The 21,849-nt window shown below is 43.7% G+C and overlaps 8 protein-coding genes across 8 annotated transcripts; 5 read left to right on the top strand and 3 right to left on the bottom strand.

Moving 5' to 3' along the window:
- Positions 1–1,205: 1,205 nt before the first annotated feature.
- Positions 1,206–3,126, top strand: Bfra_006649 (putative flavin-containing amine protein; the record flags this gene model as incomplete). The annotated part of the gene is made up of 5 exons (XM_037337018.1): positions 1,206–2,134; positions 2,196–2,222; positions 2,300–2,506; positions 2,569–2,839; positions 2,956–3,126. The coding sequence occupies 5 exons, from the start codon at positions 1,206–1,208 to the stop codon at positions 3,124–3,126; spliced, it is 1,605 nt and encodes a 534-aa protein (XP_037198384.1).
- A 2,329-nt stretch (positions 3,127–5,455) lies between these two features.
- On the bottom strand, positions 5,456–7,292 carry Bfra_006648ia (putative vacuolar protein sorting-associated protein 45 protein; the record flags this gene model as incomplete). The annotated part of the gene is made up of 2 exons (XM_037337017.1): positions 5,456–6,097; positions 6,153–7,292. The coding sequence occupies 2 exons, from the start codon at positions 7,290–7,292 to the stop codon at positions 5,456–5,458; spliced, it is 1,782 nt and encodes a 593-aa protein (XP_037198383.1).
- Positions 7,293–7,819: 527 nt separating this feature from the next.
- Positions 7,820–9,676, top strand: Bfra_006647 (putative mboat family protein; the record flags this gene model as incomplete). The annotated part of the gene is made up of 4 exons (XM_037337016.1): positions 7,820–7,841; positions 7,894–7,938; positions 8,047–9,183; positions 9,234–9,676. The coding sequence occupies 4 exons, from the start codon at positions 7,820–7,822 to the stop codon at positions 9,674–9,676; spliced, it is 1,647 nt and encodes a 548-aa protein (XP_037198382.1).
- Positions 9,677–10,417: 741 nt separating this feature from the next.
- Positions 10,418–13,761, bottom strand: Bfra_006646 (putative serine-rich protein; the record flags this gene model as incomplete). Its single annotated transcript, XM_037337015.1, has 3 exons — positions 10,418–10,456; positions 10,512–13,585; positions 13,680–13,761. The coding sequence occupies 3 exons, from the start codon at positions 13,759–13,761 to the stop codon at positions 10,418–10,420; spliced, it is 3,195 nt and encodes a 1,064-aa protein (XP_037198381.1).
- Positions 13,762–14,933: 1,172 nt separating this feature from the next.
- Bfra_006645 (uncharacterized protein) lies at positions 14,934–15,514 on the top strand (the record flags this gene model as incomplete). The annotated part of the gene is made up of 3 exons (XM_037337014.1): positions 14,934–15,051; positions 15,093–15,140; positions 15,330–15,514. The coding sequence occupies 3 exons, from the start codon at positions 14,934–14,936 to the stop codon at positions 15,512–15,514; spliced, it is 351 nt and encodes a 116-aa protein (XP_037198380.1).
- Positions 15,515–16,753: 1,239 nt separating this feature from the next.
- Positions 16,754–17,966, top strand: Bfra_006644 (putative prenyl proteinase rce1 protein; the record flags this gene model as incomplete). Its single annotated transcript, XM_037337013.1, has 3 exons — positions 16,754–16,951; positions 17,010–17,387; positions 17,442–17,966. 3 exons carry the CDS (start codon positions 16,754–16,756, stop codon positions 17,964–17,966), a joined length of 1,101 nt encoding a protein of 366 aa, XP_037198379.1.
- Positions 17,967–18,386: 420 nt separating this feature from the next.
- Bfra_006643 (putative gtpase inhibitor protein) lies at positions 18,387–19,369 on the bottom strand (the record flags this gene model as incomplete). Its single annotated transcript, XM_037337012.1, has 3 exons — positions 18,387–18,698; positions 18,777–19,013; positions 19,301–19,369. 3 exons carry the CDS (start codon positions 19,367–19,369, stop codon positions 18,387–18,389), a joined length of 618 nt encoding a protein of 205 aa, XP_037198378.1.
- Positions 19,370–20,159: 790 nt separating this feature from the next.
- Bfra_006642 (putative gdp-mannose transporter protein) lies at positions 20,160–21,491 on the top strand (the record flags this gene model as incomplete). Its single annotated transcript, XM_037337011.1, has 4 exons — positions 20,160–20,420; positions 20,470–20,560; positions 20,612–20,998; positions 21,052–21,491. 4 exons carry the CDS (start codon positions 20,160–20,162, stop codon positions 21,489–21,491), a joined length of 1,179 nt encoding a protein of 392 aa, XP_037198377.1.
- Between the last annotated feature and the right edge of the window lie 358 nt (positions 21,492–21,849).

Here is a 21,849-nt window from a genome sequence, read left to right as displayed (position 1 = left end):
ACCTCAACACAGCACGTGGCGTTGATTCTATTGGCCAGTCCATTCCCAGATTGTAACTTGTGAAGTAGTCGTCACTCATGCAGCTTCCAACGGCTGGGACCACGAATTGGGAAGGTGGTTCCTGACAGAAAGCTTCATTTTCGTGAACGGTACTAAGATTCCTGCATCTTCCCCGCAAATTCAGAGACATCCACGCTGAAAAATAAGCATTGGAGCAAAGGCCAACAGTCCAGACCCAAGTGGTTCGCATATTTGAATATGCACGTTTATCATCAGAGGGGTAAGATTGGTTTATTTGGATGTATCCCGAAAACCCGATCGAATGGGAATTACGTACCGATAACATGAGATTGAGAGATTGAGAGATTGATCAACGTTCCAATCGAGTCAATATAAAAATACGGCGGTGAGAAGATCGGCAGAAACCTCAAAAAGTGCTAGCTGGTCGGGGCCAGCCGACTGGGCACATGGAGTGTCACAACCAGCACGATAGCTTATCTCATTATAAACATTTCTAGGTTGTGATAAGCACATCCGCAAAAGACAAGAAGATCTCTTGTTCAAATATCAAATGTGTATGAGATTCTAAACATCTAGAAGTTTGACATCTCATAATCTTATTGTTGTGACTGAGAATCGGTAGTATATAATACCTCAATCAATTTCTTGGAACGGAACGGAACGGTGAAGATGGGTAAAGTCTCGGTTCGGGAACGCAAAAGCAATCATATAACAATGGGTACAACAGGTACCTACCTGACAGTACCTACTCTTCAAAACACAATCAGTTTAATCGACGAGGACAACCAAAATTTGCTATCATCCAAGAAAGGTATACTTATTACTGATTTTATAGGGAGATTCTGAGAAATCCAAGAAATGTCGTTGTTCGTATAGGCAAGAACTTCGGAGGTGAGGCGAAGCGAGTTCTCAATGTCTGAGTTGGAATTAGAAATTGGTGGGGAAAAGTGTATTGAAATCATGACGTCGACGAGTCAAATGCCAATGCTACAACGTTGACGAAACCATATTATACTCTGCGTCAAAGATCACAAATTTCAAATTTTCATTGCTGTCAATCCATCATTTTCTTGTTTCTTAATCGTAATATCTTAATTATATCATCCACTCAAAGCTGCAAAAGAAAAGTCTTCTTTACTTTGCTGTCGTCTCGATTTCCGCCCCGCCCGCCACTTCGATTCACAATGGCCTCCTCCGATCAAAGGAAACATGTAGTGATAATTGGAGCTGGAGCTGCAGGAATGTCATGTGCCGCCACTCTTGCCCAGCATCCAGATAAATTCAAAGTTACCATGATCGAAAGAATGGGTGTAACGGGAGGCCAAGCAACCTCCATAGCCCTTGACAAAGAGAAATTTGGCACCGACTGGATGAACGATGGTGTCCAGGGTGGTTCACCAATCTTCAAACATACTTGCCATTTCTTCAAACAATATGGTCACGAAGCTCAAGGCATCAAACTTCAAGTCGCATTTGGGAAAGGCGAAGATGGATTCTGGACGAATTGTTTTCCTAGTCCTCTTGTCGAACGCTTCTCGAGTGATATCAAGAAATTCGGCAAGGTGTTGAAGATTATCAAGTGGCTAATGCCTGCGATGGGGGTAATACCTATTCGGATCATGCTCAAGATGTTCTTTTTCAGCAAGGACTTTGGAGATAAGATGGTGTATCCTCTCATCGCTCTATTTCTCGGTACCGGTAACCAAACTGCCAATGTATCGTGCGCGATCTTGGAGCGTTTGTTTGATGACAAGAATATGAAGCTCTGGGACTATGATCCAGATACACTTCTTCCGAACTTACCTCAAATGTTAACGTTCCCTAATCTTCACAACTTTTACGAAGATTGGAGAAAAGATCTCGAATCGAAAGGTGTAGATATTCGTCTCAACACTGATGTCACGGAGATTATTCAACGTAATGAGAAAGGTGTTGTGATGACCACGAGACCGTTCAATCCGGATGCAAATGACAGAAAGGGCGAACACACAGGGCCAACTTCCAAATCCGAAACATTCGATGAATTGGTCATGTGTGTATTAGCTGATGATGCACTGAAAATCCTTGGAAAAACTGCCACTTTTAAGGAGAAACTCGTGCTTGGGGGAGCCAGGTAAGTTATCACATTTACACTGCGGGCGATGTAAAAGCTCATAAGCTAATCATCATATTAGATTCTACGATGATATAACAGTGACCCAGTAAGATTTTCCCTCTCATTTTTCTTTTTCATCTCTTCCTCGCCCATACCCCCGTGAAGATACTGACAGATTCTCAGCTCCGACCATGAATACTTCCGCAAACACTACGAAACCGAATTTGACCCCTCCCTCTGCGCCGATCCTAAATCACAGGCCCAAAAAGACCAAATCGCTTTTTCAAAAGGCGAACGACGTGGTGTTGACAATGAACCTAGTGGTTTTCGACCCATGTATTACACCAAATCCTATGCACACGACCCTAAAAAAATCGAAATGTCTTTTGAGTACGTTCTTCCTTCTTTCCCTGTCTTTCTTTCTCCTACCTGAAACTTACATAACTCTCCAGCTGCACGAACTACCAACATCAATTCCGCCAAGACCACGATGCAGAAACTGCACCTGTTCCATATGATCGCCACGTTTTCCAATCCATCTTCCTCGACGCCTCGAACCGCGATTTCTGGACCATCGATGAGATTTCTCCAGATAAAGTGATTGAGAAGAAATGGTGGCATCAACTTGGTCATCGCTGGCAACATTATGCTAGGGTTGTACCTGGAATGATGTTTATCAATGGGAAGAATCAAACGTGGTTTGCAGGAAGCTGGACGCTTGTGGTATGTATTTCTCTCCCTTCCCTATGATTTCGCTTTTATGCTCCCCAGTCTGGAGGGAAATTCAGCTTCAGGTTTGGTTTCAAGTTTCGAAATTGAGGATGCTAACAACTCATCAGAACATGCACGAATTAGCCCTCGTATCAGGAATCGCAGCCGCCTATCGACTCGGAGCCGACTACGTGAAATTCGACGATTTCGCAGAGGAGTTCTTTGGTAATTATATGCTCGTCTCCCATGGATTCAGATATAAAGCGGAAGAAAAGAGGAGGAAGCAGAAAAATCAGTAGACGATATTGGTGGAGTTCTGTACCTACTGTAAGAGTATATATAGCTATTGAGAGTAATGTCTACTTGTTATTTGCTTCTATTTTAGAAATCTCAAAAGAGCAAAGATGTATGAATTTAGTGCGATTTAGGATTTTAAATTTTGTTGTTGGATGCGAAGATTTTGGATGGATAACATATGATAGAATTGTGCATCAATGTCTTTGGACCTTCCAGATTCTGAGTTGAAATTGCATTCGCTCTTTGTACTCATGTATGATGCGACAAACAACATCAGTAATCCTCCTTCCACCAACAAAACAATACGCATCCTCAAATCTAATGCACCTACTTAGTATACATCTTCCTTTCCTTCCATCGTCCCAACCAAGACGCCTAACTTTAATTTCTACGAGCGATATTTCCATGTCAGTCTAGTAGCATCACATTCAAACCCGGTAAACGATAGGCCTCAGATATCCAATGATTGCAACATTCATACTTCATTTCCCGGAAACATGTCTTCCCGTCCATCCGGTGCAGTACTGATGCACGAAATGGTTTCGACTTGATTTACCCTCTGCAGCTTGCACAAACTATCATGACACCTCTAATTGTAGCTAGAAGGTTTATTTCAGCAATAGCAAAAGCCCATACATACATAACTCAATACGATGTAATGACAATATTCAAAGCTCAGATGACACAATCTCTTATACCATCCATAACACGAAATACTTTTGAATGCGTGATGGTGGTTTCATGTCTGACGATCAATCTCCATCCATCATCCATCTCAAGACCACACCTCGAATATCATTTTGGGCGTTGCGAAATCGAATCAAATCGATTACTCTTACATTTTGTGACCCAGGATTAAATACAGCTACAGCAGGCCTCATTCTGCAGACGGAGAAACTTGCAAACTCCACAAGCTGAACAGCATAATCATCTTCGAGTCGCAAGCTTTCCAGGAATCTTGAAAGAATCTTGTCGAAACTGATCAAAGAGTGTAGAAGGAATGCGAGGTGACAGATTCAGATTTTCAGAGAGAGGACATGGCCGGCCGAATATTCATATTTCCGTGAAGCGTGATTCTAGATCACCATAGAAGTACATAGCTCATTCAGAACCTCACAACTTTTCGGCCACGAAATCTTGGTGGGCCAGTCGACTTGAAAATGAATATATATACAGAACTTGTGGGATTGTTTGATAATAGATAGATGAATTTGCTGTTATTCATAGATTTTAATCTCAACTCGAGTCCATCACTTGACGGATTACTACGTAGGTATCATGTCATTTAACCGAGTTTGTTCTATTCGTCGAGTCTAGAATATTGCGATTCAATTTATTTCCACAAGTCTCACCGATCAACGGGGCTGGCTATATAGACGGCCTAGAACTCATCCAACCTAAATTTGAAGGGCAAGTCTCTGATTTCAGCATTCAAGGAAAACATCTGTGTTTTATGTTACCACGTTCACAGATTCAACATATATTCCTTTAATAGAGACCTGCATCGAACATTGTACGAAAACTCTGAAAAAGTAGTCTTTTATTTTGGCAAAGTATTTCCACAGCATATGTGACGTCTAGTAGAACTATATGAATTATCATTTATTTGTGCTGCCTTTGACCTTTTGCCGAAGAGGTGGCAATACACTCTGTAGTAACCAAGGTCTAAAGGTGCCCTATTGGCATGCTGATATGAATTGGTAACAAGACTAGCTCGGCTCATACTAGGTAGGCTTCACTCCGATGGTGTCCGTAGATCAGAGCGGCTTGACCAATATTCAGCAAGCATTTAGGTAAAATATTTCTCTTATCACCTCCAGTGACTACCAGACCCATCCTTCTCGACTTTCTGGCCCCATGGTTCCACTTGTAAATCGATGTTTGTGGATAAGGCTCCATGCTGTAAGATTTACAATGAGCTCGAATGATTCCACATTAATATTTCCAACCGAAACCGACTAGGCATACTTTTATCTAGTCCCAGGGTAATCTCGGAGTTGACTCTCAGGTTTTGCGACAGCTACATGTAAGAGCGCATGATGACGGCAGCTATATTATATGCTTTTGAAATGCGATCATGTAGTTCATGATATAGTACCGATAGCACTAAGCAATGTCTTAAAGAAGCCCCGTATATTTGAAGATCCTGTCCTTTTAATAGATGTCTCCGATGACAACAAAGTTATCTTTACAACTATACTTCCTGCCAGAAGGTATTTTCAAGGGCTGGAGGGTGATTTCCTGCATCGAAATGCGTTAATGGATTGCGCGGAACCCCCTAGTAGAAGTGATATCCGACTCATCACTAAGAATTTTGAGCTTCTTCCTCGTTCAACGTCTTCCTGTCTCTTTTCGTAACCTCCCAGCAGCAGTTGATGGAGCGGGTTCGGGCCATAAGGATACAGCATCTTCCATTTCCTCCAAAAACGTCGTGCTGTTATGAATTGAGGTACCTCCCAAGACCACTCTAACACCTGGCGAAGAAGCATTTATTTGAGATATACATTTTGCCTCTTCAAAAGTGGCTCCACCAATAATGAAAATAACAATATCCTGAGGCTTATCTCGAGTTGTTCCCCCGCCTTCAACGAAAGGATATTGCTGATCACGCAACTTTCCTTTGATCAGATCTTGAAGTGTTAGCTCGAGTCGTGGTGAATGCTGCGTGTAGACATTTTCTACACCCTTTAGCCCCTTAAATCGGTCACGAGCTCCAGAAAATATGTTTGAGGATTCGAACATATCGGTAATACCCCCCGTCGATTGGTTCAGTTGCAAAGAAGAATGGTAGATGAGGAGCTTAGCTACGAGATCTATACGTCTTTGAGGGACGTTTCCGGCTGCGCCAAGGAGATCGACAAGAATCGGTAAAGCATTCGACGGGTGTTTCTCGTATCTAAGCGAGTACAGGGCAACCAATCTCAGCTTGTTGTCGGAAGTAACAGTGGGAGACTGAATTAATCTCTGTACATTCTACAATGCTTGTTAGTAAATGGGAGGCAGCGTCAAACGAGAGCTGCTAACTTACTTTTAGATCACTAGCATGAGCATCGTTACACGCCAAGCTCTGCTCGACTTCACTGACTTCCAATAAATTATCTGAACCAACCATTCTACTTAGTTCACCAACAAGGGTGACATGCTTACTGACGTTGCCAGAAAGTTTGCGAAACTCGGGGTATTCTTCGATGAAGCGCTTCATATCAGCTATTGATTCAATATTCGAGCTATTTTTGGTTCTTGATTGATACTGCTCGACATAATCTTTGATATTACCACCAAGATCACCAAAGTTGAGATACATATTCTTCTTGAAGAACGGATCCTGGTCTTGCGACAAAACCACTTCCTTCAACTCGGGACGAATTTCTGGTACCTCGCTAAGGTCAACCCGCCCATTCTTTATACCAAGAAGTTCGTGAACCATAGCTTGATATGTCCATTGTGTCAAGAGTGGTGTTATAGGGTCGTCCCGTCGATCTAAAATTAACAAAATTGGAGGAGTATCCACTTTCCTGAAGTCAAATAACTGATCTTCCTGAGCAATGTGATATCGTACTTCCGTAGCCAACTTCTTTGCTAGCAAACTGTTCTTTTCGTATCGAACAAGTGGCTTCTTCTTTAACGATAGCAACACCGCGATGAGCCCCTCGGTTGTACGTTGTAATGCATCTGGGTTCCACATGTCTGGATTTGAGCTCCATATTCGTTGCTTCGGAAATCCAAGATCAAATGTAAATAGGTCTGGATTTACTACAATATAATCTGCAAAGTGCTCCTGAACTAGCTTGACCACTTCATGATCATCTGCTTCTGCCAATCGTTCCAGGGATGACTTCTTCACAACATTACTGAAGTACACATTGTATTCACCATATTTGGGATCGCGAAATTCGTCAATTAGGAATTGTATAGACTCTGCCGACGGTCGAACGAAACACAAGCATTTCAGATGGCGCATTTTCTCCCTATTTTGGTTGTCTAATCGATCTATTAGGTATACTTCATGGTTCAAAAGCGCAGATTGTGTGATCGCTGTAGAGACAATGGACACCGTATCACTATCCAGTAATAAGACCTTCATCTTCGCAGATGGTGTCCCAGAAGTTCCGTCTCCTGCAGCCACCATCTTCGAGATATACCCCGATACAGCTTGAACGACATCCATGGTGTTTGTTATTTGGAGGTTAAGGTCGAATAGCTTGGAGGGTTTCAATGTCGAGGGCGCATAAGCATGTCTTATTTCGTATTGTATCGCCGCACGAATTGTAGATTGTCGAAGGATGAAGATACTGTACAGATCGCCGTAGTCTGTTACTGAAACAAGGCTTCGAATAAGGGTAGGTGATTCGCATGTACGAAGTAGCTTTATTTACTCGTGAGTGTTAATAAGTCAAGCTAGGACAAGGCAGAGGAAGCAAGGCTCGGGAGCAAGGCACGGCCCATCCTTATCCCACTGAATTCAACCCACCCCGCCACCGCCCGGCAGAAAACGAACCATTGTGACATGTGCCATGATCAAATACGAATAAATAAATAATTACCAAGGAAGTTCACAAGATACAACTATCTGTCTTTCTGTCTTTCTGTCTTTCTGTCACTCAAAACGCAATTCTTACTTCACTGATGGAGAAACGGTAGCACCTCAACAACTCCCTTCCATTTATAGTACATTGAAACTATCCATTTCCAACAATGTTACCATACATCGATGCTCGTAAGGCTTTACCTTAACAATATGTGACGTAGTCTGACAAGTATCTATGCAGCTTTCGAATATGCCGCAGGCATCTTGGGAGCCTCGACTGATGAACGTATGTATTAATACAAGCAATATGGATTAGATATCAAGGATTGGGTTTCATTCTAACATTAAACAGTAAAACTCATTACCTCTTTCCTCCTATCATATCCATTTGCAGGACTCTTGAAACGAGTTCCAGATTCGAGACCTGATTTGAAGAATTTCTTCATCATTGGGTGCGTAAACTACTCAAAGGGCACACTCTCTTCTCAATTTGCTGACCTGTTAACTATTAGGGTTTCCTCATTTTACCTCCTCGGGCTTTTCGATTTATGGGGTGGCACAAGAACACTGGCTATTAGTTCTATCGGGGCATACTGCATCGCAAAATATGTGCAAGGTCCATTTATGCCATGGGTTGGATTTGTGTTTTTGATGGCACATTTGTCAGTGAACCAGCTGGCTCGACAATTTGCTAATAATCCAGGAGTGGTGGATATTACGGGGGCTCAAATGGTGATGGTTATGAAACTATCGGCATTCTGTTGGAACGTTGCAGATGGCCGATTGAAAGATGAAGAATTGACAGAAGATCAAAAGGAAAGGGCCATCAAACAACTTCCAAGCTTGTTAGATTACGCTGGATACGTCCTCTTCTTCCCATCTCTCTTTGCAGGTCCAGCTTTTGATTATGTGGACTATAAGCAGTGGATTGAAACCACAATGTTCGAAGTGCCTGCTGGTATTGATCCCTCAAAGAAACCTCCAACTCGAAAATTGAGAAAAATCCCAAGGAGCGGCACTCCTGCAATGTGGAAAGCTGCCGCTGGTTTGGGTTGGATCTTACTTTTTTTGAAGCTATCTGCGTGGTATTGGCCTGATCTCTTGACTGGTGATCAATACATGACTTATGGTTTTGCTCGCCGTGTCTTTGTTCTTCACATGGTTGGCATGACTGCTAGATTGAAGTATTACGGTGTATGGGCATTGACCGAGGGTGCATGTATCCTCTCAGGTCTTGGGTATAAAGGTATTGATCCAGTTACTGGCAAAGTCTCTTGGGACAGACTTTGCAACGTTGACCCGTGGGGAGTGGAAACAGCCCAAAATACTCGCGCATATCTTGGAAACTGGAATATGAACACGAACAATTGGCTTCGAAACTATATCTATCTTCGAGTTACTCCGAAGGGCAAGAAGCCTGGTTTCAGAGCTAGCATGGCAACTTTCGTAACCAGTGCTTTCTGGCACGGATTCTTCCCTGGCTATTACCTTGCCTTCATTTTGGCCAGTTTTATTCAAACTGTCGCAAAGAGTATGTCTCTCCCCTAATCTCACATTGATTCCGTAACTGACCATCTTCAGACTTCCGCCGTTGTTTCCGTCCCTTCTTCATCGACCCCAAAACATCTCAGCCCACATCTCACAAACTTCACTACGATGTCTTCTCGTGGCTAGCAACTCAACTTGCATTCTCATTCACAGTCGCTCCATTCATACTTCTTACTCTCCCCGCTTCCTTCCTTGTCTGGTCACGTGTCTATTTCTACGCTGTTATCGGTACTGCCCTTTCAACCGCTTTCTTCGCCTCGCCTGCTAAATCGCATTTGATGAAGATGGTAAGCGAGAGAAGCAATAAGGCTGATAAGGGATTGAAGCATTCAGCCAGTATGGAGAGTTTAGGGGGCAAAGAACCGGTTCTTGGGCTACCGGCTGATCCATCGAGAGATCTCGACGAGGCAATTGAAGAAGCAAAAGCGGAGCTTCAGGCGAGGAAGAGAAAGGGGAAAAAATTTGAGTTGAAGTGAAGTGAAGAACACTTGGAAGGAGTACAAAAGCATGCTTGAGCAATTCAATTTGGGGAGTTCTTAGGGATGTATATTGGTTAGATGTAGCATGGTGAATACGAATATATACCCGACGTATACGATACGAGAAATTCACAATACATGTATTATTCTGGATTAATTTATTTGAATGATACTCTGCTCTTCATGAACATTAATATTTCTTTATCTTGTTCTATCTATCAATCATGCATTCCAACGTTGCATCCATATATACAAAGCAAGCACACATAGCGCCATCATCGCCTTTGCCATCGCATCGCATCGCATGGCAGGTCCTGTGTCATCCCTTTCCTTCCTATGCATCTTCCTTTTCCCAACCATCATCAATAATAAAAATTATCCAACATACATACATACATGCAAGCAAGCAAGCTTTTTCTTTCCGTAAAGAAAGGGTATAATGCTAATATATCATCTGCGCGCGCTAAAAATAAAAATAAAAAGTGTAAAGTGAAAAAAAAGTCTAGACCCATCTGTTTGTTGTAAGAGTCGTTATTTGGTCGTAAGAATCATTATTAGAGAGGGGGTAGAGGGCTCTACTCTAATATACAAGGAGTCGTTATATCTGTGCCGTGTGCCGTGGGTCCGGGGTGTCGTTGTGAGGATATGAGGTGAGGAGTGAGGTGAGGGTGGTGGAAAATGGAAAGCGAGGGATGAAGTGAGGAGGTGAATATGATTAAGCTGCGAATTAGGATGGAATTACCATCCCTCTCGGGTACCAATGACAGCGAGGATGATCTGATATATATTAGCCTTCTATTCACCAAATTAAAAATAGACGTGTCAAACTTACAATAGCAGCAATAATCAATAATCCCACCACACTCATCCAACGATTCAGATTCCTCCACCATCTCGCACTCTCATACCGTGCCTCATCCAACGGGCCAAATTCCTTGACATAATCATTGTTGCCGCGGCTTTCTACATCCCGCGCTTGTGTGAGGTGTCCGGTACTATCTTCGCGTTCGCGCATCTCTTGGACGGGCTTTGTGGGAAGAGGGAGAAAAGCGGCGATCATCCAGGTAAAAGGGAGGAGAAATCCGGTAATGAAGAGAACGACTTGGATGTTACGACGGCCGAAAAAACCGCCCTCGGTTGAGAAGTTGATTTGCGGAGGTTCCCAGACAGATTGACGAGCAGCCCGACGATCGGTACGGAGATGTGGAGACCAGACGCTGGAAATAAGAGACCAGGTTCTGAGAGCGCCATTGCCTTGGGCTGCGCTGGGTACAGGGGTGATTTCCATAGATTGTTGGGAGAAGCCTCGCATATGTGGATGGCCTTCTCGTGGACGACGACGGGGACTATACAATTCATCTGGGAAGTTTTCTGTATTGGGGGAACCACTTCCATAACTGAATGAACCGTTGCGACTTGGGGTTCCGCCGTTAGAGCTCTCGGGTCTGTAGCCTAGATAGCGACGCTCTCCACTTCCATAGTAGAGTTTTGCCCACGTTGGGATTGAGTTTGCGAGGAAACTGTTAGAGCGGGTGCTTATTGAGGAGCGCATGGTGTGTGTACGGGAAGTATCAGATGCTCCAGCATTGAACATGCCGGATAATCTATTTCTGGATGGACGAGTGCGCAGATCTTGCATAGCGGTGATTCCGTCACCATATTCATCTTGATCACCTATAACAGGAATAGACGAGATGCTGAGACCTCGACCAGTGCGTGTCCAAGCCGGACGTGGAGGGTCCACAGATTCGCTTCTCGATCTTGATAAGGCATCTTCGATTCCGTGCGACGAACTGATACTGAGAACATTGCGACTGCCGCGACTGGGTAGACCGAATACACTCCTTCTTCCCATGCTGTCGGACCAAGCTTGCGAACCGCGTTCGGTGCCGGTTCCCTCGGATACGGAGAGCACAGTCGATAGCTGTGAGCTCCATTGATGCGGAGTCTCGATCATATGGGGACTCGTGGGGCTTGGCAACTCTGCCCATGAACTCAATCCTTTTGGCTTTTGGAGTTGAGCGTGAGCGGATAAATTAACTAATGATCCGCTCGCCACGATTGCTCGTTGTGCGTCGGGTTGTGTGTGAATTGTTGATAACGACGCTAGTGAATTAGCTCGACTGTGTGCTGCACTTCGTAGCGAGTGATTTGATCTCGATTTTAATGTCTCTCGCGATCTTGACTTGTAGTAGCCGAAATTATCGTTCGATCTCTTTTTTGTTCTGAGGGCAGGAATGCGAAGAGATTCTTGGGAATACTTAGGTGCTGGGCCCTGACCACTCGAAAGAGATATAGATCTGGATAGGTCCTCGTGGAATACGTAATTTTCGTGTTCGCTAGAAGAAGTAGTTGCTGCTCGAGCTCGAGTTCTGTGGACAACTGATGAATTTGAATCTATATCAGAGTGTTGATGTACGCGGTAATTGGAGCCACTAGAAAATGATGCTGCAAGAAAGGAATCGGCAATTGATTCAGAGCGTTCTCGGGTACGGCCACGATGAATTTCGTAATTAGTATTATCACCAGTTGTGCTTGTAGATAACTGAGGTCTATGTTGAGGTCTGAAGACTACTGAAGTTGGAGTGTCCGGCTCATGTATTTGATAGTTCGAGTTGGGATAGTTCGAAGTCGAATAGCCGGAAGTGCTGGTAGATAACTGGGGTCGATGCTGTGGCCTATAGATGACTGAGCCAGAGACAGATTCTTCGTGAATTTGGTAATTAGAATTATCCGAGGTGCTCGCAGACGAAGTTTGAGATGTTTGGGGTCGGTGAATTACAGTCCCTGTAGATTCTTGATTTGATTCCGGGATCGATTCTTGAACTGATTCCTGAACTGATTCTGGAATTGACTCTTGAACTGACTCTTGAACTGACTCTTGAATTGAATCCTGAAATGACTCTTGAAATGACTCTTGAATTGACGCTTCGCGCGGATGATAGATAGTTGTTGAAGGAGTGGACTGTTCAAGCACGGATTGACCGTCGAGAACTTCAAAATTAGGTTGGGTGGGAGTTGCAGTAAAGACAGATTCGTAAGTCGGCGATTCTGGAATATGACTGTAAACTTTCCAATTAGTGCCCTCGCTTGCAGTTGAGGCTGTTGAAATGAATGATGGTTTGGTGGAAAGATCGTGGAAGCGGGGCTCTGGTCCGTCTGAAGTTTCTGGCAAAGGAGGAAGAGGATAATCGAACGCTGGACCTTTTCCCTTTTCTGGTGTTTTGGGAACTTTTCGAACACCACCCACAATCGAGAACTCCGAGGATGAACAGCTTATATGATCTGCAGATATTGACTTCCTAGGTGTTGCCTCACTAGGTGCGGCTGTGTATGTGGAGTCGGTATTGGTGCATGAGGTGATAGAATGATCCAAATCTTGTACAGAGGATGATGATGTTTTAGTGGATAATGACTGTGAGGTACCGTCGTCGTTGGGTAGTAGTTCATCTTGGGGTACGAGGGAAAATGTCTTTCCGTCCCCAACCTTGACAACAAGTCGCTTTCTTGACTGGGGTCTGGGCCTCGTTGAGGAGCGTGTCGCAGGAGTAGTAATTTGAGGCGTGTTATGCGTTGCGGTGGACGTGCCTCTAGGAGTGGCTGGCAGTGGTTGCGTTTTGGGCATCTGGTGAAACTCGGCTGAATCGGGGCTGGAACCTTGCCTACCATAGAAATATTGACCTTTGCCAATAGAATGACCAGGAGAAAGAATATGAGCTGACTGGGTGGGAAGAGGAGATCGTGAATAAATTTTGTCATCATCATCATCATCATTCTTATTATTGAAATCATTCTCATGATAATAATCATTCGCTTGTTCTCCTTCATCATCCTCCAATTGTCTTAAAAGTTGAGGGGGTTCGGGCGGAACCAATCGGACCGCTGCTGAGCGATTCGTCTCTGAATCTGATCTTTTGCGATAGTGAGCGAGGAAAACCAATTAAGGTGAGGGAAACTATTAAGAATCTAGATAGGATGACGGTAGTAAGTTTGCGCGTACCTTGTATGCAAAGGCCTTCTTGAAGGAGAGTTTGACATCCCGAACTAAATTCTTCTAAATCAGACGCATATTGTGTCTCCATGCGCCCAAATAAATTCTTAAATGCCTTCGTAAATGCCTTTCTTTTTTTTGTTTGGTGTTAAGAGTTTTGTTCGTATTCTCCTTGTTTCCTTCTTGAGACCTCCCTTGAAGTTGATGCTTAATCGCAATCGCAACGTGTTTGCTAGTATTGTAATGAGTGCTATGTCTGCGACAGTAGTGAGTTGGTAGTTCGTCCCGTATTTGAATCTTTCGTGTTTGTTTCCTTCTGAATGAATGTTTAATATATGTCTATCGTTCGTAGTTGATTGTATTGCGCAGCGATTGGTTTCGAAAAGAGTAGAAATAATAGGATTAACTTTATTGTATCGTCGTCGCACTGTATGTGTGGTAATGAGTGAGAAATCAAAAGGCGAGAATGGTCCCGGTATTAAGGCTAAGTATATAGAAAAAGAGTGTAAGGAGTCAATTGATTGATCCCGGAGCAAAACGCAAAGACAAAGATAGATGGAAAAGGGTCGAGAAAGAGATCAAGAGCAAGAGGGGGAAACGAGAGGATATCAGAGGTCTATACCAAATGTACAACTCATCGCGACGGTACATAAAATTTCATATTCGACAGCCATACCTAGGTAGCCAGCTTTTTCACCGCTGACTACGGAGGATAATGTAAGGATTTTGTCTAAACCTTGGAAAGATATGGTAGGTCTCCAATTCCAAGGCCCATGTCTAGAATTTTAGCGTACCGTCAATCCGTAATATTATACCTTGTGTCCTTGGAGAAGCTCTTCCGACAAGCGATTCCTAGGTATTATCCGTCCATCTAGCTGTTAGTAGCCACCAAGTAGTGGGATTAGATGAGGAAAATAAGATGAACAGATAGACAGCGTGGCAGCCACAAATAGCAGAGTGAAGCCAAAGAGGCCGAATGGGAGAGTTCCACACATCTAATCAGTCAATCATAGACAAATCCTCTGGTCAAAAGAGGATCCCTTGGTCCTATACTCCGATCAAAATGTATCCTGAATTAGACATTAGACGCAAGTGCAAATCTCAATGCACGCAGGAGGTATGCACTGTGCAGCGAACATGTAAAGACTACTGTCGGTGCCCCCAAAATGAAGGGAAACGATTCGACAGGCTGGAAAGGCTCTAATTTAATGCCATGCAAAAGGAACCGTTGACTGCATACCACTGCAGAAATTTGCATAAGCCATGCCGTTCAAGGTAAGGTGGCTGATGGCGCGTCTAATGGATGGGGAGATTGTCCAGAATTATCTGCACGCGACAGGGGGAACGGGTTTCTACATCGTTTTACCTTTGGAGGGAGCAAGTACGAGAGTACATGCGGCGTACATAGTAAATCGTACATAGTCCACACGGAGACGGGACACACACGATGTACACAGAGGCATTCCAAACGTATGATGAGTCTGATGCAAGAAGTTGTGCGGTCGTATATGAGACAAGATCAATCGAGAAAGCGCGTTGCAATTGGACGCGCGCGTGGCTATGGAAAGGGGTAATCGATAACTTTCAATCATCTTCCATTCCTTCCAATAGTTCCAGAGTTTATTCGTTCATCTGAAATCTTTCATGCTTCTCATTAAGCTCGCGCTACTCATCGTCATGCAAAACGGGTTTTTCATGGAAGAAACAAAGCAGCAGATCCAACCTCCAGGAAAACATCTTCTCCATCTCTGACCAGGGTTGGAGCATCGATGATTCTCGATAGTGGATCCGGAAGCTCACCATCTCATTTGAATCATTTCCGTTTCCAAGCAAGCAAGCATTGATGAAGCTTGGACTGAGTCTCGCTTGGCCGTCTAGACAACCTCGAGACAAGCAAAAAGCTCTTCAGTAAACAAATGGTGTGCATAAGGTTTCCCTCTTAACTTTTTGTGTGGTAGACTCGACTCTCGAGGTAGGTAAAGTTCTGTCATCAATTGAGTTCACGTCTGTCATCTGTATACCATACATGATTGATGGCTTGATGGATTGATAGGTTGATAGATCCAGAGACTCCCTAAAACTCTAAATGCCTAAAAATAAATAACCCAACACGATTCTATCACGCTTCGAACGCGACACAGGAAGCTGCGGGACAAAGTCCTCCCTCCTCTCTGTAATTTTGATAATCACATAACGCTCTCTCCACGGAGAATACTCCTAGCATGTGAGTCCGGTGTTTTACAGGACTTGTCCTTGTTCCTCCTTATTCTGTAGATCGCCGGTACGTTTCTTCCCTCGAAGACTGAACCTTCCACTTCCAACTCCTACACATCCCTTGCAACACGTAATTTGTCCAGACTACCTGGTAGTTATGCGCCTCTATCGCACCGCGGAGAATCTAGAGCAAAGGTTAGCTAAGCCTGTCCCGTCGCCATAAATTTGGGTAATTTTCATATCAGAACTGCATCGCTCAATTGATTGACGATAGATTGCGAAAAGTCCTGTCCTGTGTGATAATAATGATAGTTACTATCGATAAGATAATTATGGAAGCATGAAACACGAAATTTCCCATATGATCAATGAAAGATTAAATTCCTCTGTAGTAAAAACAATATTTCATATTCATAAGAGATGGTATGAAAAATAAACTTTGGATGAATAAATAGAACAATTGTAAGATCTGACTAAAATGGAACAATGTGAAAGTAAGATTCCCTTGTTAACGCTTCACTTCATATTCCATTCATTCAACACATAATGATTGTCAAAGTTATGCTCTCAGCCCCTGTCTGTCCATCGACTGATTCTACTCCACAATCCAACATTTCCTCGCATCATCATATATTCCCATCTCTACAATGCCGAGCGAGCCACAAGGCTTTCGAATTTGTAACCAACTCACAGACTTGCATTCCATTCGCAAGACTCGCATACCTTTCATCTCTCTAGATCTTCATCTTGGTACATAATCCTTGCGCTTATTGATCTACTGAGGATCCAGAAGATCGGATGAAGATATTCTGGGTGCTTTAATATACCGGTACATATATACCTGCACCACTCGAATACTCTCCGCATCCATGGCACCCACTGGGATATATAGTCGCTTGAAGGCACTTTATACTGGTGAAAAGGGTTGGTATTTCCTTGAACCCTTTCGCATCCATCTGCAAGATCATGCACGCAGATTATCAATCATGGACAACCCAGCTAACCAAAGCTCCATTCCAGAGGAAGAAGTTCCCCCATTTAGTACCACCACGGCGGTTTCTCTGTTGGTATGACACCTCCTTGCCTATTATTCCAAGCATCTAGTCCAAACACTCACAATTCCAGGTACTCTATACACTCATCTACGTAATCCCCTTCTATCTCTCTTCGACTACCCGTCCTTCACCCCAGCTCTCTCGCGATGCACCGACGGTTATCCGCGGACGAATTCGTTCGGTCACTCTCTCTTGTGTCGTTGTATGTATTGGCACATTTGGAATTTTGTCTTCGGTAAAGAATGGAGATGCAGTGAAATCCCTCCATTTGATGGGCTATTTTCCCATTGGATTTCTCGAGACGGTCAAATGTGTAGGTTTGACTGCTATACTGTTTGCGGGACCTCTGTTTGAAGAAGGGATTGCGCAGGGACAATGGCGCGATTGGATTCGTTTGAGGGGACTGGGAGCTTTGAAGGGTTGGATTCCTTATAGGAATATTGTTGCTGTGAGTTTTACTAGATGTTCTCTCGTTGTGGCATATAACTGATAGTTATTCAAGGGTCCCGTAACAGAAGAGGTACTCTTCAGATCTGCCTCCGTACCCCTCCTCCTCCTCTCCAAGACCTCCAATACTACAATTATATTCCTTACCCCCGTCGTCTTCGGACTAGCCCATGTGCATCACTTCTACGAATATAGAATTACACATCCGCATGGCCCAATGGTAGGAGCTATTCTTCGCTCCCTACTACAGTTCTCCTACACGACGTTATTTGGAGGCTACGCTACATTTCTGTATCTCCGAACTGGGAGCTTGTTGGCGGTGATATGTGTGCATGCCTTTTGTAACTGGATGGGGTTCCCACGATTTTGGGGAAAGATTAGTAGTTTGGTGGATGGAGAAACTATTATTGGTCCGGATGTGGGAGCTAGCAAGAAGAGTGAAGACGTCATGGAGAATAATGGGGAGTTGAATATTCTCTGGACCATCACATATTATTCTCTCCTGGTAGTGGGTGCGTACTTCTGGTGGAAGTACTTATGGGTATTGTCTGCAAGCGAATTTGCTTTGGTCAAGTTTTAATGTAGCTGTGAGCTACCTACTCTAATGATATACGATTGTTTCGTTGATTAAACTTATCATGCAAAACTCATTGATTATGGAGATGGAAGCGGGGGAAATAAAATTTGCATCCGGTGTTCCCTGAAATTTGTGATTGAATACTTCTAGGTATAAGCCAGAAGAATGTTTCTCCTAGCATAAATATTGTATATCAAGCGAAATTGGCCTCCGAGCTTTGCTTTCAGATCCCTCATGATTTTCTTTGATTCATATGATCATTCTTATGATCCAACGAAGATCTATCGTCGTGGGGCTTCGGAGATGCAATTCAGCATGAGGAGGGAACATCCTTTCATGATATCTAGCTTCGATTGAGAAAAATATGTACGAAGTACTTGCATTCACTTGCTCAAATAACATTTTCACAGCTATTCCTCGTCCTCAATCATCCCAGTCATCATCATCATCTTCCTCTTCCTGCCTCTTGGCTTTCTTATCAAGATACAGTGTTCCGGCCGTGGTTTGACGTTTTATAACGCCTGAGGCTAGGAGTCTTGCTTCCAAATCTTTCGTGGTAAATGTGTCGGGCGTGTATCCCAAGCCTTCGAATCCAACTATTCGGTCGACGGATCGACCGTCTATGAATACTAGAACACATGGTAGGATTTTCACATTTAATTTCGTGACGAGGAATGGTGCGTTTTCGACATCGATCTTGAGGAATCGGGTGTCGAGATGTTTGGGTGCTAGTGTCTATTTTGTTTGAATTTTTGTTTTTAGCTCTCGTGATAAAGTTTATGGAAATTGGGAGAAGAGGGAAGAGAGACGTACGGAAAGATGAGTATCCATCACACCACAACGGGCGAAATCATCTTTGGAAAAATGGACCACGGCGTATTTGACGGAGGCGGTGAGGTCCATGAGTGCTTTTTCTTCTTTGATTTCGGTGTAGGAGCCGAAGCCTTGGGTTTTTTGGGATTTGGCTCGCGTGAATTCGCTGTGCAGTTGTTGGAGGCGTTGTTCGCGGAAGGCGTCGACGGCGGGGTCTTCTTCGAGGGAAGCGATGAGCTGAGAGGGTGTTAGAAGAGTGAGGGGGAGAGCTTGGGGAGAGGGGAGAGATGGATGGAGGGATGTATATTTGAGAACGTGAAGGCATGTGTGGTTTTGTATTCGAGGGCATGGCTGCTAGGTAGATAGATAGATGACTCGACATTTCCAGCATGAGATTAAGTAAAAGAGAGACTTGTCCTCTAGATACTCAAATCATGTACTGAATTCTTGGCTTAAATTTGAGAGCTAAGTGACAACTTCGTCGATAGACAAGTGGAATGAACACAATGAAATTAAACACTCACAGCATCTTCGTCATCGGAATCGGCGTGATCAAGCACCTTTGCGACGAGAGGATCAAGTGTATTCGACATGATGATCAAGAAACAGATTCAAGAGGTCTGGTAAAACGTTGTGTTGGACTGCCTGCCTACACCGGGACACGCTTGTTGCAAACGCTTGTATGCAACGAAATAGCTTATGACCAGAAGTGTGACTTCTTGCTAGAAATTGTTCTGTTCACGTAGTGAATTTAATTGTATCCAAATCCACGGGTACGCAAGTAAGGTCTCGTTTAAGTGACTGCAAGAATCGAAAGGTCCTTGCTTTTACCCCTGGCTTCGACTTCCCTTTGAATTTCTGAGATGGAAATCTTGTGAGTGACTACGAAAACGTATTGAGCCTCTTCTCCAGAATTTTCACCTGGTTGGTCCCCTTTTTGGTAGATCACGTACCAAAGGGTGGATTCTTGTCAAAACTGACTGGCGAGTTGATTCGTATTGCTGCTGAACTATTTTTATCCCCCACACAGAATTTCTTACACCCAATCTTAAGCCCCCTGTACTAAAACGATTAAAGATTCGGTCTGGCTGTCCTCTCTACCATAATTTTCTAAACTCCATATTCAACACTTTCTTTCTTTCTTTTCATCTCATTAGGTATTCCTTACTCGTACCTGATCGAGGACATTTGGAGTTCATTTGCAGAATCCTCTTTTAATCTTTAGTCTCTTCATTTCGACAACTAGACATTATCTAACGGGCATCTATTAACGAAGCTCCGACCGATTACGAATCCCTAAATTCTTACCTCTCTTTTTGCGCATCTCTACCATCAGAACCACGATAAGAAATTCCATTTCTTTCACTGAGAACAATCGCAATCATGGATGACAAGAAGAACGAAGATCTCGAGATGCGCAATTTCAATGGGCGTTCATCTCCATCTCAACGCGATCCTTTTCTGGCCAAGCCAGGGGTAGCAGCCAAAAGAGGAAATTCTGCCTTTGACCTCTCCAATGTTACGAATAGTCCAGGAATCTCCATTCTTGCCTACTGTTTGGCATCGATTTCTATGACCGTGACCAATAAGTACTGCGTCTCGGGTTCAAACTGGAATTTGAACTTCTTCTATCTCGCTATTCAGGTATGCGTTGAATGCCATTGTTCTGCTTGATCTTGACTAACGCCAGCAGTCTGTTGTATGTATCATTGCGATTATCATCTGCAAGCAAGCGGGATTGATCACAAATCTTGCACCATTCGACACCAAGAAGGCGAAAACATGTCAGTATCTGTATTCCTGACGGAGCGAATTTGGTGGCTAACATAGATTAGGGTTTCCTATCTCACTTCTTCTCGTCGGCATGATCTACACCAGTACAAAAGCTCTTCAATTCCTCTCCGTTCCCGTTTACACAATCTTCAAGAACTTGACAATCATTGTGATCGCATATGGTGAGGTTTTGTGGTTTGGAGGAAGCGTCACTCCTTCAGCTCTCTTCTCATTCGGTCTTATGGTTCTCAGTTCCGTCGTTGCTGCTTGGGCTGATATTCAACACGCTTTGTATGGAGGTGGTGCTGCACAATCCGCAGAGGCTGCTGCTGCTCTCTCCACATTGAATGCTGGATATGCGTGGATGGGTATGAACGTTTTCTGCACTGCAGCATACGTTTTGTCTATGCGTAAGGTTATCAAGAAGATGAACTTCAAGGATTGGGACAGTAAGTTTTTCCATGCAATTGCAACTTCCTCTTCAATTCTAATTTTGTTCTAGCTATGTTCTACAACAATCTCCTCACCATCCCTGTCCTCTTCGTTTGCTCGTTCATTTTCGAAAACTGGTCATCCGAGAACCTCAGCAAGAACTTCCCACTCGAGACCCGAAACAACCTCATTCTCGGCATGGTCTACTCTGGTCTTGCTACTATCTTCATCTCATACTGCTCTGCTTGGTGTATCCGTGTCACTTCCTCCACAACCTACTCGATGGTTGGTGCTCTCAACAAGTTGCCAATCGCTGTCAGTGGTCTCGTTTTCTTCGCAGCCCCTGTTACATTCGGAAGTGTATCTGCCATCTTCATCGGTTTCGTCAGTGGTATCGTTTATGCCTGGGCAAAGGTTAGACAAAACCAATCCAAGGGAAACATCCTTCCCACAACACAACCAGTCATGAGCGCCAGCTCCCAGAGCAATCGCGATGCTGCAAAGGCATAAACATGTGCTGGCACTCTTAATCAAATGGGTTAGCAATATAACCCATCAATAGTACTTCATTTTGAATGCTTTTAATCTAGAATATGAAGCACGATCTAGAAAATGACTGACGGCCTCGACAAGACGGCTCTCTGTAGCCAATCTTCACATCTGAATCGAGGGAAATGGGGGCGGAGCTTGGAGATATATATTTGTATTATACACTTTTTATTGTTTGACGTACGTTAGATGGAAAGAATTTTCAGAGATTCTTGACAAGCCGGTCTTCTTTTACACACCTTTCAACCTTATGCATAACTTCTAGGGTCTGAGATTTTCTGAGTCATGGCGTATGTATGGGACACAATGCGTTCATGAG

Source organism: Botrytis fragariae (assembly GCF_013461495.1).
Source record: "Botrytis fragariae strain BVB16 chromosome Unknown tig00000000, whole genome shotgun sequence".
Taxonomy (NCBI): domain Eukaryota; kingdom Fungi; phylum Ascomycota; class Leotiomycetes; order Helotiales; family Sclerotiniaceae; genus Botrytis; species Botrytis fragariae.
This window is presented reverse-complemented; position numbering and strand designations above follow the sequence as displayed.